Source organism: Salvia splendens, chromosome 17 (genome assembly GCF_004379255.2).
Source record: "Salvia splendens isolate huo1 chromosome 17, SspV2, whole genome shotgun sequence".
Taxonomy (NCBI): Eukaryota; Viridiplantae; Streptophyta; class Magnoliopsida; order Lamiales; family Lamiaceae; genus Salvia; species Salvia splendens.
This window is the reverse complement of record NC_056048.1, coordinates 24271800-24286191: the sequence shown is the minus strand read 5'-3', so window position 1 is coordinate 24286191 and position 14392 is coordinate 24271800. Positions and strand designations below refer to the sequence as shown.

At 43.6% G+C, this 14392-nt stretch overlaps 2 protein-coding genes across 2 annotated transcripts; one reads left to right on the top strand and one right to left on the bottom strand.

The window, feature by feature from the left end:
- Positions 1-8755: 8755 nt before the first annotated feature.
- LOC121775562 lies at positions 8756-12140 on the top strand. The gene is made up of 3 exons (XM_042172648.1): positions 8756-10132; positions 11147-11408; positions 11555-12140. Exons 1-3 carry the CDS (start codon positions 9096-9098, stop codon positions 11732-11734), a joined length of 1479 nt encoding a protein of 492 aa, XP_042028582.1. The 5' UTR covers positions 8756-9095; the 3' UTR covers positions 11735-12140.
- Positions 12141-12755: 615 nt separating this feature from the next.
- LOC121773556 (60S ribosomal protein L37a-1) lies at positions 12756-14082 on the bottom strand. The gene is made up of 5 exons (XM_042170436.1): positions 14011-14082; positions 13629-13668; positions 13269-13357; positions 13084-13166; positions 12756-12999 (listed from the first exon to the last, which is right to left on the bottom strand). The coding sequence occupies exons 1-5, from the start codon at positions 14011-14013 to the stop codon at positions 12936-12938; spliced, it is 279 nt and encodes a 92-aa protein (XP_042026370.1). The 5' UTR covers positions 14014-14082; the 3' UTR covers positions 12756-12935.
- Positions 14083-14392: the final 310 nt, after the last annotated feature.

Sequence of the window (14392 nt, the reverse complement as noted above, 5' to 3'; positions counted from 1 at the left end):
TTAGAGACAAGAAATTAAGAATAATAATAATGAAAACTGATGGGGTGCGTACTAAACAAGCCCAACAGCAATGACGGCCCATCAGCCCAAAGCCCAAGGAAGAGTATGAGTTCGGCATTACCAAAGAGTTCGGCCTCAGCCTACAGCTCGGTAAAAGCCAACCAATCAAGCTCTGCTCTCAGGTCGGCATCAAGCTCTACTCTCAGATCGGCTACCAAAGCAGTTCGGTCTCAGTATTCGACCGAACAAAGAGTTCGGCCTCAGCCTACAGCTCGGTAAAAGCCAACCAATCAAGCTCTGCTCTCAGGTCGGCATCAAGCTCTACTCTCAGATCGGCAACCAAAGCAGTTCGGTCTCAGTATTCGACCGAACAAGGAGTTAGTGGACCCATGCAGGATTTCCACAACTTCCAACACACCCACTACCACGTGGTGTCAACTCAGGCCACGATCGTAGGCCATGACCTACGCTACATCCACGATCTTAGGCCATGACCTCCACGACATCCACAACCATCATTAGTGGTGATGCAAGCCACGATCTTAGTTCAATGTATAAATAGAACTTAGATCAGATAGAAAAAGGTTAAGCTCTCTAGAGATAAAATAGCATATAGCAAGTCTGTGTTGTAAGCTGTAATCCCAGATCAAGCAATACAATCTTGCCCTCCCTTCTTCCCGTGGACGTAGATTTACTTCAGTAAATCGAACCACGTAAATTCATTGCGTCGTAGTCTTTATTCTCTACCAGCATTTACTAACATCGAAAATTCGCGGATTCATCACTGGCGCCGTCTGTGGGAACCAGAGAACAAAATTTGTGATAAAGCGAATTTTTGATCCATTTTTTCCACCCAAAAAATGCATACCAGATCGCAGAGTACCCGTATTCCTGCCCGTGAGAACCAGGAGGAAGCCAATCCATCCCATAGGTCTGGAAAACAGCCTAGGGATAAATCCACCACCAGTTCTCATGGCGAAGGAACAAGCCGCTCCAAAAATCGTCCCACTGAGACTTCCCAGCAGCCCGATTTGAATGAGGCTGTCAAGCAGTTTTTGGCGGCGAAGCAGGAGGAGTTCTTAGCCTTCCTGCAAAAGAGCCAAGAGCCGAAGACGAAAACGGTGGATTCTCCTTCCTCATCCAGACATGAAAGTCACTACCGCAGTAGTGCCATGTCTTCCAGGAAGAAGAATCCTCAACCCCGACATGTTCCTGTTCCTCCTCGGTACCGGAATCACAGGAGATCTCCATCTCCTCCATACCGAAGAGATGTCGGGTTCGCCATGTACGGAGCATTGAAGACTCCGTTCTCGGACGATATCACCCGAACTCCCCTTCCACAGAACTACCGAACTCCGTCGATGACTTATGACGGGTTGGTGGATCCTCATGACTTCCTGGGACGCTATCAGTATAATATGGCGAACCAAGGTCTCAATGAGGTCCATATGTGCAAGCTGTTCCCCGAGCTGCTTATCGGGAACGCAAGAAGGTGGTTCGATAGCCTCCCCCAAGGCAGCATTAGATCTTACCGAGATCTAATGGAGGCTTTCCACAGGAGGTTCTTTCAGAAAGCGGAAGCCCGAATCACTTCGGCTCAGCTGCTTTCTATACGTCAAGATCGCGACGAAAAGATCAGCGACTTTATGACGAGGTTCCACAAGGAATGTCTACAAGTAGATTATCTCAACGATCTACTTGTCATTTCGGCGTTCCAAAATGGAATCCTGCCCGGAGCTCTCTACAGAAAGCTCGTGGAATGCAGTCCGCAAACAGCTCAAGAGATGTGGGACATTGCGGACAAGTTTTCTCGTGCCGATGAGGCAGACCGTCGAAAACGGTCTTTAGACAGCTCATCTAGAGAAGACAAAAAGAAGCCCGATCATAGCGATCAGAGGCTTCCTCGCCGAACACCTTCCCCACCAAAGGAGGGATAGCGGTCATCCGAGGTGATCGAAAAAGAGCAAGTGTGTTCGCAGATTGCGCTTAAAAGTGCCGAGCAATCAGTTCGGCACCATCAAGTATAGCAATCACAGCAGCCGGAGTCAGAGGCAGGCGAAATGACCGAAGTCACACCGGACTCGATGGTGTACGGCACTGAAGCCGTGATTCCGGTTGAGATCGGCGTACCCAGTCCCCGAACTCTTAATTTCTCAGCAGAACTGAATGAGGACGGACTGAGAGCCGAACTAGATCTGGCCGAAGAAAGAAGAGAATTGGCCTGCATAAAAGCAGCCAAGTACAAGGAGCAAGTAGCCCGGTATTACAACCAAAGGGTGAAGAAGCTGCAATTTCAAGTGGGAGATCTCGTCTTGAGAAACAACGAAGTAAGCCGAGCAGAAAAGCTGGGCGAACTCGAACCCACATGGGAAGGTCCATATCGGGTGTCAGAAGTCCTCGGCAAAGGGTCTTACAAATTGACTCACGTGTCAGGAGCACAAGTACCCCGAACATGGTACGTTTCCAACCTCAAAAAGTTCCATTTGTAAGAGACAGTCCGGTCAGTCAGTCTTGAGTCCTGTTCGGTCAATGTGCTTTCTTTGGTTTGCTTGGTCTTTGTTTGTCTCTGTGCGTTTTGTCTGTGTGTTTTGTCTGTCTCTGTGCGTGTCGTCTCTTACAAATGTTACTGAGGTATCTTGTTCTTCGAAGGCTGATCCCCTTCTTAGAACATATACAAGCCAACGATTGTGAGTCAAAGCTTCTAAAGAGGATACAAGACCACAATTCAGCTTAAACAAGCAGTTCGTCTGAAACGAACTGCAATAAGCCAACGATTGTGAGTCCAAGCTTCTAAGGAGGATACAAGACCACAATTCAGCTTAACAAGCAGTCCGTCTGAAACGAACTGCAACAAGCCAACGACTGTGAGTCCAAGCTTCCAAGGAGGATACAAGACCACAATTCAGCTTAACAAGCACTTCGTCTGAAACGAACTGCAATAAGCCAACGATTGTGAGTCCAAGCTTCTCAGGAAGATACAAGACCACAATTCGGCTTAAGAAATAAGCACTTCGTCTGAAACGAACTGCAATAAGGGAAAGTCCGATCCACGCGATAAACCTCGCCGAATTAGGACGACCAAGTTCGGTCAAAGAAGTTTACCTCATAAGACCGAGGACGACCATGTCTAGTCAAAGAGGTTTACTGCATAAGACCACTTCGGTTAACTGGGAAAGTCCGATCCACGCGATAAAACTCGCCGAATTAGGACAAGGGAAAGTTCGATCCCGGCGACGAAAATCGCCAAATTAGAACACAAAGACGAGTCCGGTCAAAGATGTTTATTTCATCAGACCAAAGACGAGTCCGGTCAAAAATGTTTATTTCATCAGACCAAAGACGAGTCCGGTCAAAGATGTTTATTTCATCAGACTAAAGACGAGTCCGGTCAAAGATGTTTATTTCATCAGACCAAAGACGAGTCCGGTCAAAGATGTTTATTTCATCAGACCAAGGACCAAGTCCGGTCAAAGAAGTTTACTTCATAAGACCAAGGACCAAGTCCGGTCAAAGAAGTTTACTTCATAAGACCTAGGACAAGTACGATGAAATTTTTTTCGCTAAGCTGTAAATACAGTGTTAGAAGCGAAAACAAAATTTCATTTTTTCAAATCTTGTTCGGCATACAACTCCGCTACCCTACAAAATGGCGTTACGCTATTACAAAGGACTATTCTACTGTCCGGGGTTGCTAAAGTTGAGCCACCTATTCACAAAATCCTCTGGAAGCCGAGTTCGGTTGTTCCGAGCAGATGAAGAATAAGCAGGTCGACGAGATGCTATCCTCGACCCAACACCTCTTCCGCGAGCCCCAGAAGCTCTAACCCCTCGGCGATGAAGAGTCTCTGCAATAAGCATCTGCTGATCTTGCTCGCTCATAGTCACAACTCCTCGACGAATTTCAGTCCGTCCCTGTCTTGACGATTCCGGTTGCTCCTGAGCCCGTTCTCGTCTTGACGTTTCCGGCTGTTCCGGAGTTCGTTGTTGACTTGGAGTAGGATTTTGAACAAGGGAACCAGAGGCTTGATCTGGAGTGCGAGCATCTGTTGGCGGGAAATGCCTAAGGAATCTCCCGATTGAAGGACGCCGGGAAAGAATGATGTCGTACCGAGAAGCCCAGCGCCGTAATGATTTCACAACTTGTTGGCAAGCCGAGCTCTCCAGCGCATTGTTCCTCCGGAGTACATGATATTCCTCCCACAGTTCGTCAACTCGACTCTGAACATCTGATATGGTCACTCCCCCGCGCACACGGATGTAATCCTCGTACGCAGTCCTCTCAGCAATGGTCGTATTCAGCTCGGCCTCCAGATCCTTCTTATCGGACTCTAAGTCCTTATTATCGGCCTCCAGCTTCACTAAACGAGCTAGAAGCTCGTCATTCTTCGTCTGATCGGCTATAGCTCTTTTCTCAGCTTCGTCTAAGGCCGAAGAGTACAGCCGTTTCCAGTGAAGTATCTCCATCTCCTTGAGTACAAAGCAGCTATATTAGTTCGGCAGCTGTACCGAGCAGATAGTAAAATACAACAGGAATAAAGGCGAGTACGAAAAGCTATACGAAGACAAGTGTAGAGAATTTTTCATTCACAAGGAAAATTTTTTACACTAGGAGGGCTTCAAGGCCATTTTACAAGGAAGAAACTAGACTAAGAGAAGGGAGACGAAATCATACTCCGCCAGCTTCGTCTCCGGCTCCTCGGTCTGGTTCAGCTTCTTTCTCCTGAGCTACCTCAGCCTCGGCCTCGCACCCTGCCGGCCTCGCCTCCGCCTCCTGATCGGCTTCCTTCTCCGGATGCCCGGCCCGCTCGACTTCGGCCTCCCGCTCCAGCGGCTCGGCCTCACCCTCTCCGTTGTAAGTCGAAGCGGGTGAAACGGGTCCCACGGAGGCAAAGATAGCCTCCAGGTTCTCGTCCCGATCAGCTCGACAACTCCGGACTCGGTCTGCAGAAAGCAGGACCGAGGATGAAGCGAGCTCCTCAAGGAGCGGCAGATTCTGAAGCCGAGCTGCTATCTCTCGGCTGTACAGAGGCAGCACGACGTCGGCCCCCTCCTCGCCCTTATCGGTAATTAGCCTTACCAGACTACCGACAAAGGCCGAGAACTGGCTGCTCAAAAAGAGTTTCTCCGTGTAAACACGGAGAGCCTCCCCCTGGGCAGGCACGGCGGCAGCCTCCTTCTGAGCCTCCCGGTGCTTCGTCTGCTCTTGCAGGATGATGAGCTGGTTTTTGGCTGACCGGGCTTCATCCTGAGCCGAGATCCTAGCAGCTCGGGCCCTCTCAAATTTGGCCTCTGCCTGTTCGGCCAGACTACGAGCAAGATGCAACTTCTTCTGCATCTCCTCGTAGTCGTGGGATGCTTTGGAGAGCTCCACGGAGACGAGCTTGGCTCTCTGAAGATGAACAAGGAAAAAACTCAACAGAATGGCCATCAAAAAATGTGGAAAAGAAGCCAAGTCAGAAAGCTTACCTCCACAAAATTCGTCGGCCATTGAAAAGGCTCAGGGACGTGTTCCGGGATGTCTGCAACCACCTCGGAGATGACCAGGTCTTTCCCCGGCACTCTTGGGGACTCATGAAATTTCCCCTTCCCTTTAGCCGAACACGGCTCCGGCTCTTTCGGATCCGAAGAAGAGGTTCTTTGCCTCTTCGGATTCTTCTCGGCTTCAGACGCCGAGCGAGGGGCTCTCTGCCTCTCCGGCTCCACAAGCTCGGAGGACTTTCGGATAGCCTTGTTCAGCATGTACACTGCCAAAAAGCAAGAAAGCAAGGTTAGTTTTCTTCGTTAAAGCAGTAGAGCATAAAGATAAAGAGAAATCCTCACCCTCGGCCTCTTCGTCCGAAGACGAGATGTCGAACACGACGTCGCCCTTGACGAGCTCAGACTCCGTGTATTGTTTCCTAACTATGGGAATCTTGTTGAGCTCGCCATCGAGCTCGTCCAACGGTTCAGGCCGAGGATGACGGATAACGGACTTCGGCCCTCTCAAGGGAAAACTAGGAGCCGCGGTCCTATCATAGTAGAAGAAGCGGTTTTGCCACTTCGGCCACTTCGTTTTACAAAAGGCCCTAAAGGGCTGTACAGGGATCAAGTAAAACCAAGACCCCTTCCTCTTAAATTGAAAGAATTTAAGGATCGCCTTCAAAGACAAATCCCTTCCTAACTTACGGAGTTCGGCAGCGAAGGCCGACAAGTGCCTCCAAGAGTTCGGAGTCACCTGGCCTAAAGGAAGCTGAAAAAAATCTAGTAAATCTATAAAGGCAGTAGGGAGGGGGAAACGAAGCCCGCATTCTAAGCAGGCCTCGTACACGGTGGCGTAACCCTCCGGCGGGTCGTTAGCCCTATGATCATCGTCGGGAACCACCGCCTTCCCCCCGGGAAGAAGATATTTTTCGTGTAGAGATATCACGGTGTCCTTACTCAAGACGCTGTGAAAGTACTCTACGGTCTTCTCCCCGGATTCCTTCCGGCTAGAAGACCCCTTATCCCCTTTACTACCGCTACCCGACTCCGAAGAAGAAGAAGAAGACATTTTTCTTACTTTTTGAAGGTGAAGAAAGTCTGAAGAAATTCTTGAAAGCGGAGAGAGAATTTTCGCAAAAAAGAGAGAGTGCAGAAGAAGCAGTCGCAAAAGTGCTTCAATGATGAAGAAAGGAGGTATTTATCAGATTCGGCGAAGATTTCAAAATCGTCGCACCGTTTCGAATCCCACCTTTTCAGGATTCAACGGCCGGATTTTACTGTCGCATTTAATGCAAGGCACGTCCCCTGACATCAGCCTCCCCCTTGCCTTTATCCAGAATGCCGAAGTGACTCACTTTGCCGAAGTGATTCACTTCGCCCTTCGGGGGGGGTAGTGATGGGGTGCGTACTAAACAAGCCCAACAGCAATGACGGCCCATCAGCCCAAAGCCCAAGGAAGAGTATGAGTTCGGCATTACCAAAGAGTTCGGCCTCAGCCTACAGCTCGGTAAAAGCCAACCAATCAAGCTCTGCTCTCAGGTCGGCATCAAGCTCTACTCTCAGATCGGCTACCAAAGCAGTTCGGTCTCAGTATTCGACCGAACAAAGAGTTCGGCCTCAGCCTACAGCTCGGTAAAAGCCAACCAATCAAGCTCTGCTCTCAGGTCGGCATCAAGCTCTACTCTCAGATCGGCAACCAAAGCAGTTCGGTCTCAGTATTCGACCGAACAAGGAGTTAGTGGACCCATGCAGGATTTCCACAACTTCCAACACACCCACTACCACGTGGTGTCAACTCAGGCCACGATCGTAGGCCATGACCTACGCTACATCCACGATCTTAGGCCATGACCTCCACGACATCCACAACCATCATTAGTGGTGATGCAAGCCACGATCTTAGTTCAATGTATAAATAGAACTTAGATCAGATAGAAAAAGGTTAAGCTCTCTAGAGATAAAATAGCATATAGCAAGTCTGTGTTGTAAGCTGTAATCCCAGATCAAGCAATACAATCTTGCCCTCCCTTCTTCCCGTGGACGTAGATTTACTTCAGTAAATCGAACCACGTAAATTCATTGCGTCGTAGTCTTTATTCTCTACCAGCATTTACTAACATCGAAAATTCGCGGATTCATCAAAAACAGAAACATGGAAATGTGTGAAGCATGTTACTAATTATTTCAATCATCTTCATTTACTATATCACTTATAATTATATTTTGAATTATTCACCCAATATTTTATGTTAACATTTTATATAATATCATAATCAAATTACATATGTTTTGAGTTTGTGGCGGGCTTCGATGATAATAATTGAGCGTGACCACAATAATTAATATCTCTATTAATATCTTTGTCCAAATCATAAATTGTCTTCTACTACATCAAAATCTTTATAAACGTGTCAAAATTTCAAAGAAATCGATATTCTTGTATCTCTTTTGTTGCTAATTCTTTTAATTCAAATGTCAAATAATTATAACTCTGATTGGACACGAATATGTTTACGTCATTTAATCAATTTCATAATCGTCTCTGAGATGATAATACAATTGAAGAATAATACTTTCGACGTGGATTAACAGAGAATATGATGCTTTTCACTAATTAATTTCGTTGACTAATTAGCACAATTAAGATATGACTAATCAACCATTTTCAACCGGACGTGGGCATTTTCCCGAATTTATTTGGATTTGGTAATTGATTCTTGCATCACAAGTATTAATAATCTAAGTCTAAGATAAGTGTTTTTCTAAATTTGTATACTCCATTATATGAATGAACCAATTCTTTTATTTGATCGATATATCACTATAAAAATACAAATGATAGTCCAATAAGATGCTTTAATGGTTGATACAACAAACATTTGATTACTAGTAGTATTTTTTATATAATTGAATTTATTCCTAAAATAATAACTAGCATTAATGAATAATCGGCTACTTTCTAACCAATCAATGAGAGATTTTTCTTATTCCTGAAGTTAAATCCGATTTGATGTGTTATAATTCAAATTTGTCGAAACTTCTACTCATTAATTTCAAACCTTCTAGAAATGGACTTGCTTCATTTAAATAAACTATTAATATTAATAAATATTTTGTAGTTGGATAATTAATGAGTTTAATATTACCGCAAACGGAGATAGCACTTGAAAATAATAACCACTCGCTTAAGAAGAGAGAGAAGAGAGCCATATTAACCAAACAAATAAAATTTGATCATTCTTCCAAAAAGGGCAAAAAAAAAATAAAAAGAAAATAATAGCCATTTATAAAAAAAAGGATTTTTGCTTTCTTCCTTTTGCGGCCGGTCGCCTCTGCTCTCAAATTCATTTCACCGTTAACTCCTCGCACTCTCCGCTCCTTTCTTCTTCGTCTCTCTTCTTCTCTTCCTCACACACACACACACACACACACACACACAATCCTCATTTCCATTTATAGATACAATATAAACACACACCTTCCTATTTTCAAGAAACACAGCTGCTGAATTTCAACAGAGATATCATCAATTATCGAGAAAGAGGGAGAAAGCTTTGAAATTGGAAAGAATTTTGGCTTCCCTTTTCGTTCAATTGAAGAAGGGGTTTGTGTTTTGGTGAAATTTTCCATATGTAATGCATCAGAAGAAATCTGAATTACAGATCGGAACAGAAAGCAGCGGCGTCTCTTCCGATTTCAACCCCACCCCACCCCTCCCCCCTTCCTCCCTCACCCAGAAACACAATCCGCCGCCTCCTTCCCCCAATCCCGCCCTCCAAATCCTCATCAACGACGACAATCAGCACCACGACCAGAATGACCCTTCCAAACCCACCCCCTTCAAGCGCCCCCATCTCCAGCACCAATTCTCCCGCTCCCTTACCAAGACCCCCACTCTCTCCGCCGCCCTCCACCGCTACGGCGTCGACCCGCCTCCAAAATTCAGCCTTTTCCACAACCGCTCTCAGAAGTTCTTGACCCATTTCCACCACCACCTCCGCCACCTCCGCCGCCGCCTCCGCCTCCATCTCCGCCTCATCCTCCTCCTCAGCCTCCCCTTCTTCTACTTCCTCGTCTCCCACCCTTCCCGCTCATTCATTCTTGATTTCCTATCCGCTTTCGCCTTCTCAGCCGTCCTCCTCTTTTCCCTCAATTTAGCTGTCCCGAGGCTCCCCACGATCAGGTTGTTCCTTGCCAAGTCCTTGCCGATTAAGATAAACGCCAAGGACCATGTGAGCCGGCCGCATTTGCCCGTGTTTTGGTCGATTGGTTCGAGGCAGAAGGCCGATAAGAAGGCGATTTCCGGGTGCTATGTGCAGGCATACACCAATGGGGATGTCTATGAGGGTGATTTTCACAAGGGGAAATGTAGTGGGAGTGGAGTGTATTACTATTACATGAGTGGGAGGTATGAAGGTGATTGGGTTGATGGCAAGTATGATGGCTATGGGGTTGAGACGTGGGCGCGGGGCAGCCGGTATAGAGGGCAGTACCGGCAGGGCCTTAGGCATGGTTTCGGAGTATATAGGTTTTACACTGGTGATGTTTATTCCGGGGAATGGTCTAGTGGGCAGAGCCATGGGTGCGGGGTTCATACCTGCGAGGATGGTAGCCGATATGTAGGCGAGTTTAAGTGGGGTGTTAAACATGGTCTTGGACACTATCATTTCAGGTGAGAATGGTGGCATTTTGCTATGAATTTTTTCACATTTACGTGTTGCATCATTGCCTATGTTTTCTTTAAATGATCATTCAATTTGGCATGGTTGGAACTATCTGTGCTTCTTAATATTGTTGCCAAGTGTTATGCACTTTAACTGCATTACTTCTGGACAGAGATTTATCTAACTTTTGATGTGTTGTACTTGAATTGATTTGATTTATGTTAAAGTAATTGTCAAAATCTGCTGCCTTTTGGAAGTGCACAAATCAAGTAATATCTTTTAGCCAATTCCTCACTTGCACATTCATCCCTTTCTCTTGGACCTGAATGCATTTACTGACTTTTTTGTTGATGATTCTAATAGAAAGAGAATATAATGTGTGATGTGAACAAGGAGTTGAAGAATTGGAATCATTTTGGTTTTATGTTTGGCATTTTTTTATGTGATTCCTAAATGAGAATTCCAAACTTGTATAAAAGTAGACTCATTAACAAAAGGCTTTTCAGCTCTTTTGCATTTATGTTGCAATTTCCCAGCTATATTAAGGAAGATAAAGTTGAGGTTCTAGTTGGTTCTTTTCTTTACTTTGTCTTGTTCTGAAACAGCTGAAAAAGAATCTTGCACATTATTTGTTACCCTTTCCTTGTTGCCTTAACCTAGTATTTGTCTTTTAACTGATAGATCATCTTTTGAATGGCTAAGAAACATGAGTTTACTGTGCTATGTTGAGCTGCTCATGTAAGGGTAGAGCCGTAGAGAGACTCACAGACTAATGATAAGAACGGGACTCATCATAACCAACCCCTATATTTATAGATACAAAGAATGTGTACCTAATGATGCACTTGTCTCTTACAAAGCTGAGCTTGCTAAGAGAGTAAATATCTGCATTTTTTAGCAGAATATCATGGTCTTCCATTGCAATGAGTTTTGATATGGATGTTAATTAGTAGCTCTTGTGGTACTCAGTTTTCATCATATATTTGAATTACTGTGCTTGACATTGGTGCTGCTGCTTGCAGGAATGGAGATAGATATGCTGGAGAGTATTTTGCAGACAAAATGCATGGATTTGGGTTCTACTATTTTGCAAACGGCCATCGTTATGAGGGTGCCTGGCATGAGGGGAAGAGGCAGGGGCTTGGAATGTACACTTTCAGAAGTGGTGAAACTCAGTCGGGCCACTGGCAAAATGGAATTCTTGACATTCCTAGCACACAGACCAATGTATATCCCATTTCGCCTGTTGCTGTCAATCACTCTAAAGTGCTCAACGTTGTTCAGGTAAATTCTTTTATACTAGTATCAATTTTCTGTCTTCACTTTCTATTATAATTTGGTCGTTTGATTTCTCATTAGCCTGAAATATGAGTTTTGTATAATGTAAAGTAGTATTATCACATCTAATGAGTTTTGTATCCAACCACCAGGAAGCTCGACGAGCTGCAGAAAAGGCGTATGAGGTGAGCAAGGTGGACGAGAGAGTGAACAGGGCAGTAACAGCAGCTAACAGGGCAGCTAATGCAGCAAGAGTAGCAGCAGTCAAAGCTGTGCAAAAGCAAATGCATCACAAGAGCAACAGCGATGACATCCCGATCCCCATCATGTAAGACTGGCCGGTTGTGACTTGTATCAGAAAAAAAATAACAAAAAGAAAAGACGGATGGTAAACTGACGACGCCTCCAATTTTACTATGTTCCCTCGTTCAAACATCATGTGTTTTTCTAAGTGAGAGCTGAATTTCGAGCAGCTCGTTGGCACTGCGGAGAATGGGATTGCTCTCCCATGTTCATCTAGCTTCTTTTTTTCTCTTTTCATTTTCTTGTGTTCTTTTTTCTTTTTTCTTTTTTCTTTTTTGGCTTCTGTAAAGTTCAAATAGGTATATATATGATTGAGGGCTGGTGCAAAGGGAAAACCCTTACTCAAGCAGCCCTGTATGTGGTGATGATGTAACAAATGAGAAAACTCGAGAGAGAATGTTGTAATATTTCTACCTTAAAGTGTTGGCTTCACCATTTGCTTGTCTCTCAGTTATCTGATTCTCACTAGTAGCAGAATTTGTAAAAGTGTTGCATTTGGTATGATAATATGGAATAAGGTAGAGATACGAATAATGGTGATTCTTGAGAAAAGAGGCATTAATCAAATGAATGAAATGAAAATTGATGATTCCAAAAGAAAACAGTGATTCTTAAGAAAGAGGTATTAAGCAAATGAAAGTAGAAATAGCTCAAAATTTATATCTACCATTAGGTCTTACAGAGAGATAGTTGCTTGTGAATGAAATGAAAGTAAAAATTACTCAAAATTTATTTTTTACTGTTAGGTCTTAGAGATAGTTGCACAATTTGTTTCTGTTTTTTCCAGAACAGTCTTTTCTTGGTTAGGAATTCACGTCTCTGTTCTTACAAATTTCAATGCATCACCATTCATCATCCCATCAAATCAATAGTTGTTAGTGTATTCATCATGTCAATAGTTCACAACGTCTCATGATTTGAAGATAGTCATAACAACACGACAGAAATGTTGAGTGAAGTAAAATCTTCCAGATTGATTAAGGAGGAATTGGCTTGGTACAATGACAAATCTCATTTTAAGTTACTGATACCAGTAAACAAAACTGAAAGTAAAATCAAAATGACTGCTAAATTTCCAAGAATTTTAGCAAAAAAGGAATTTGGAAGTCAAGTACATATAGGTGGCTAAAAAAGCTCACCAAATCTTCAAAGTCTAGCAACTACTTCAATTGAAATTATAACTCAAAAGGGTGGGAAATATGACAAAAAAAAAACAAACTTTCACTAAATTTAACTCTCGGTTGCCTCCCTCAACCTTCTAATGGTGCTCCTCACGGTCACGGCACTGGCAGTGCTGTAAACACAGAACATAATACAGATTAGCAAATTGATACAAGTAACATAACAATGTTAAAGGCTCATCGGTAAAGAACGTTACTTCATGGTGTAAGCACCGCCTGCCTTCACTTTGCCACAGTCCTTGCATCCCCAAATGCCAACGGCCTGTCTCTTCACGGCGTACTGTTGTTGAACAAGTCAAATTAGAAAATACTCAATAATCAACCAGAGCAGTGTAACATTTTGTCATTGAAGAGTATTACACTTTGTCGTGTTGAATCATACCTTTCCGCAGAACTCACAGAAGTACTTGCTGTGCTGGCTAACTTCCATCTTCTTGATCTGCTTCCTCAAACTAGCACCGTATCGGGTGCCTGAAACGCAATGGAAATGCATCAAAATAGGTCCAACCAATCAGAAATATAAAAGTTCAGCATCATCATAGCTTGAATAGAAACACCTAAATTTTGAGCCAAATTATCATGGCATGCTAAATATCAACACATTCTTCAGTCTACATTAGTGCGAATTAGGACAAATTGGCAATAAACATGACTGCAAGAATACATTCATCACCACAAATACATATATTCTCACTCAAATAAGACAGAACTGCACAGGAAAAACAATAAGCCAATAACATACCGTATTTCCCGACGATCCCGACCTTCTTGGTTCTCTTGGCCTGTACATAGGAACGAATCCAATCAATAACACAGATAATGGATGAAAACAAGCGGCAATCAGTTCACTGAGAATCACATTTATCACTAACAACACCAACTACAAAATGCGAATTTTCATTTCATAAACTACTACCATAATTATTTTACATTGATCCATGAAAACATATCGCGGATAACATCATGAAAATAGATAATATGACTGAGAACGTCCTATCAAATATCAGATTCAATGTAACTCAGCTCAAACAGAAAATAGGGAAAACAGCGATGTTTTGCGCCGATTACTCTACACTTTCAGATAACACAAATTCACATCGGAGAGATAAACAGAGAAAGCTTGCCATTTGAAATTGGTGAAACGACCGGCGAGACGAGAGGAAAGTAAAAACCCTAGATTTAGCTGCGCGAAGAGAGAGAACGAAACACTTATTGGTGCTCTTATATGAAGACGATATATATTCTAAATTGCATTTTCCACCCCAAACCTTTTGCTTTTTTCCGGAAAACCCATTACAATTTTTTAATTGGTTTTCGGGCGATTTTCACCAATTTTTATTGATTTCTCTTTTAAATTTCCTAGTTTTTCATTATTTTCTGATTTTTAAAATGGGTTAATTGTCAATTAAGTTTAAAAAAAATTGGAATAAAGTGTTGCATAAAATCGTCAATTATAGTTAAAAAAAATCTTCAACCAATTATAATCGTTGAATGGAGATTCAGATA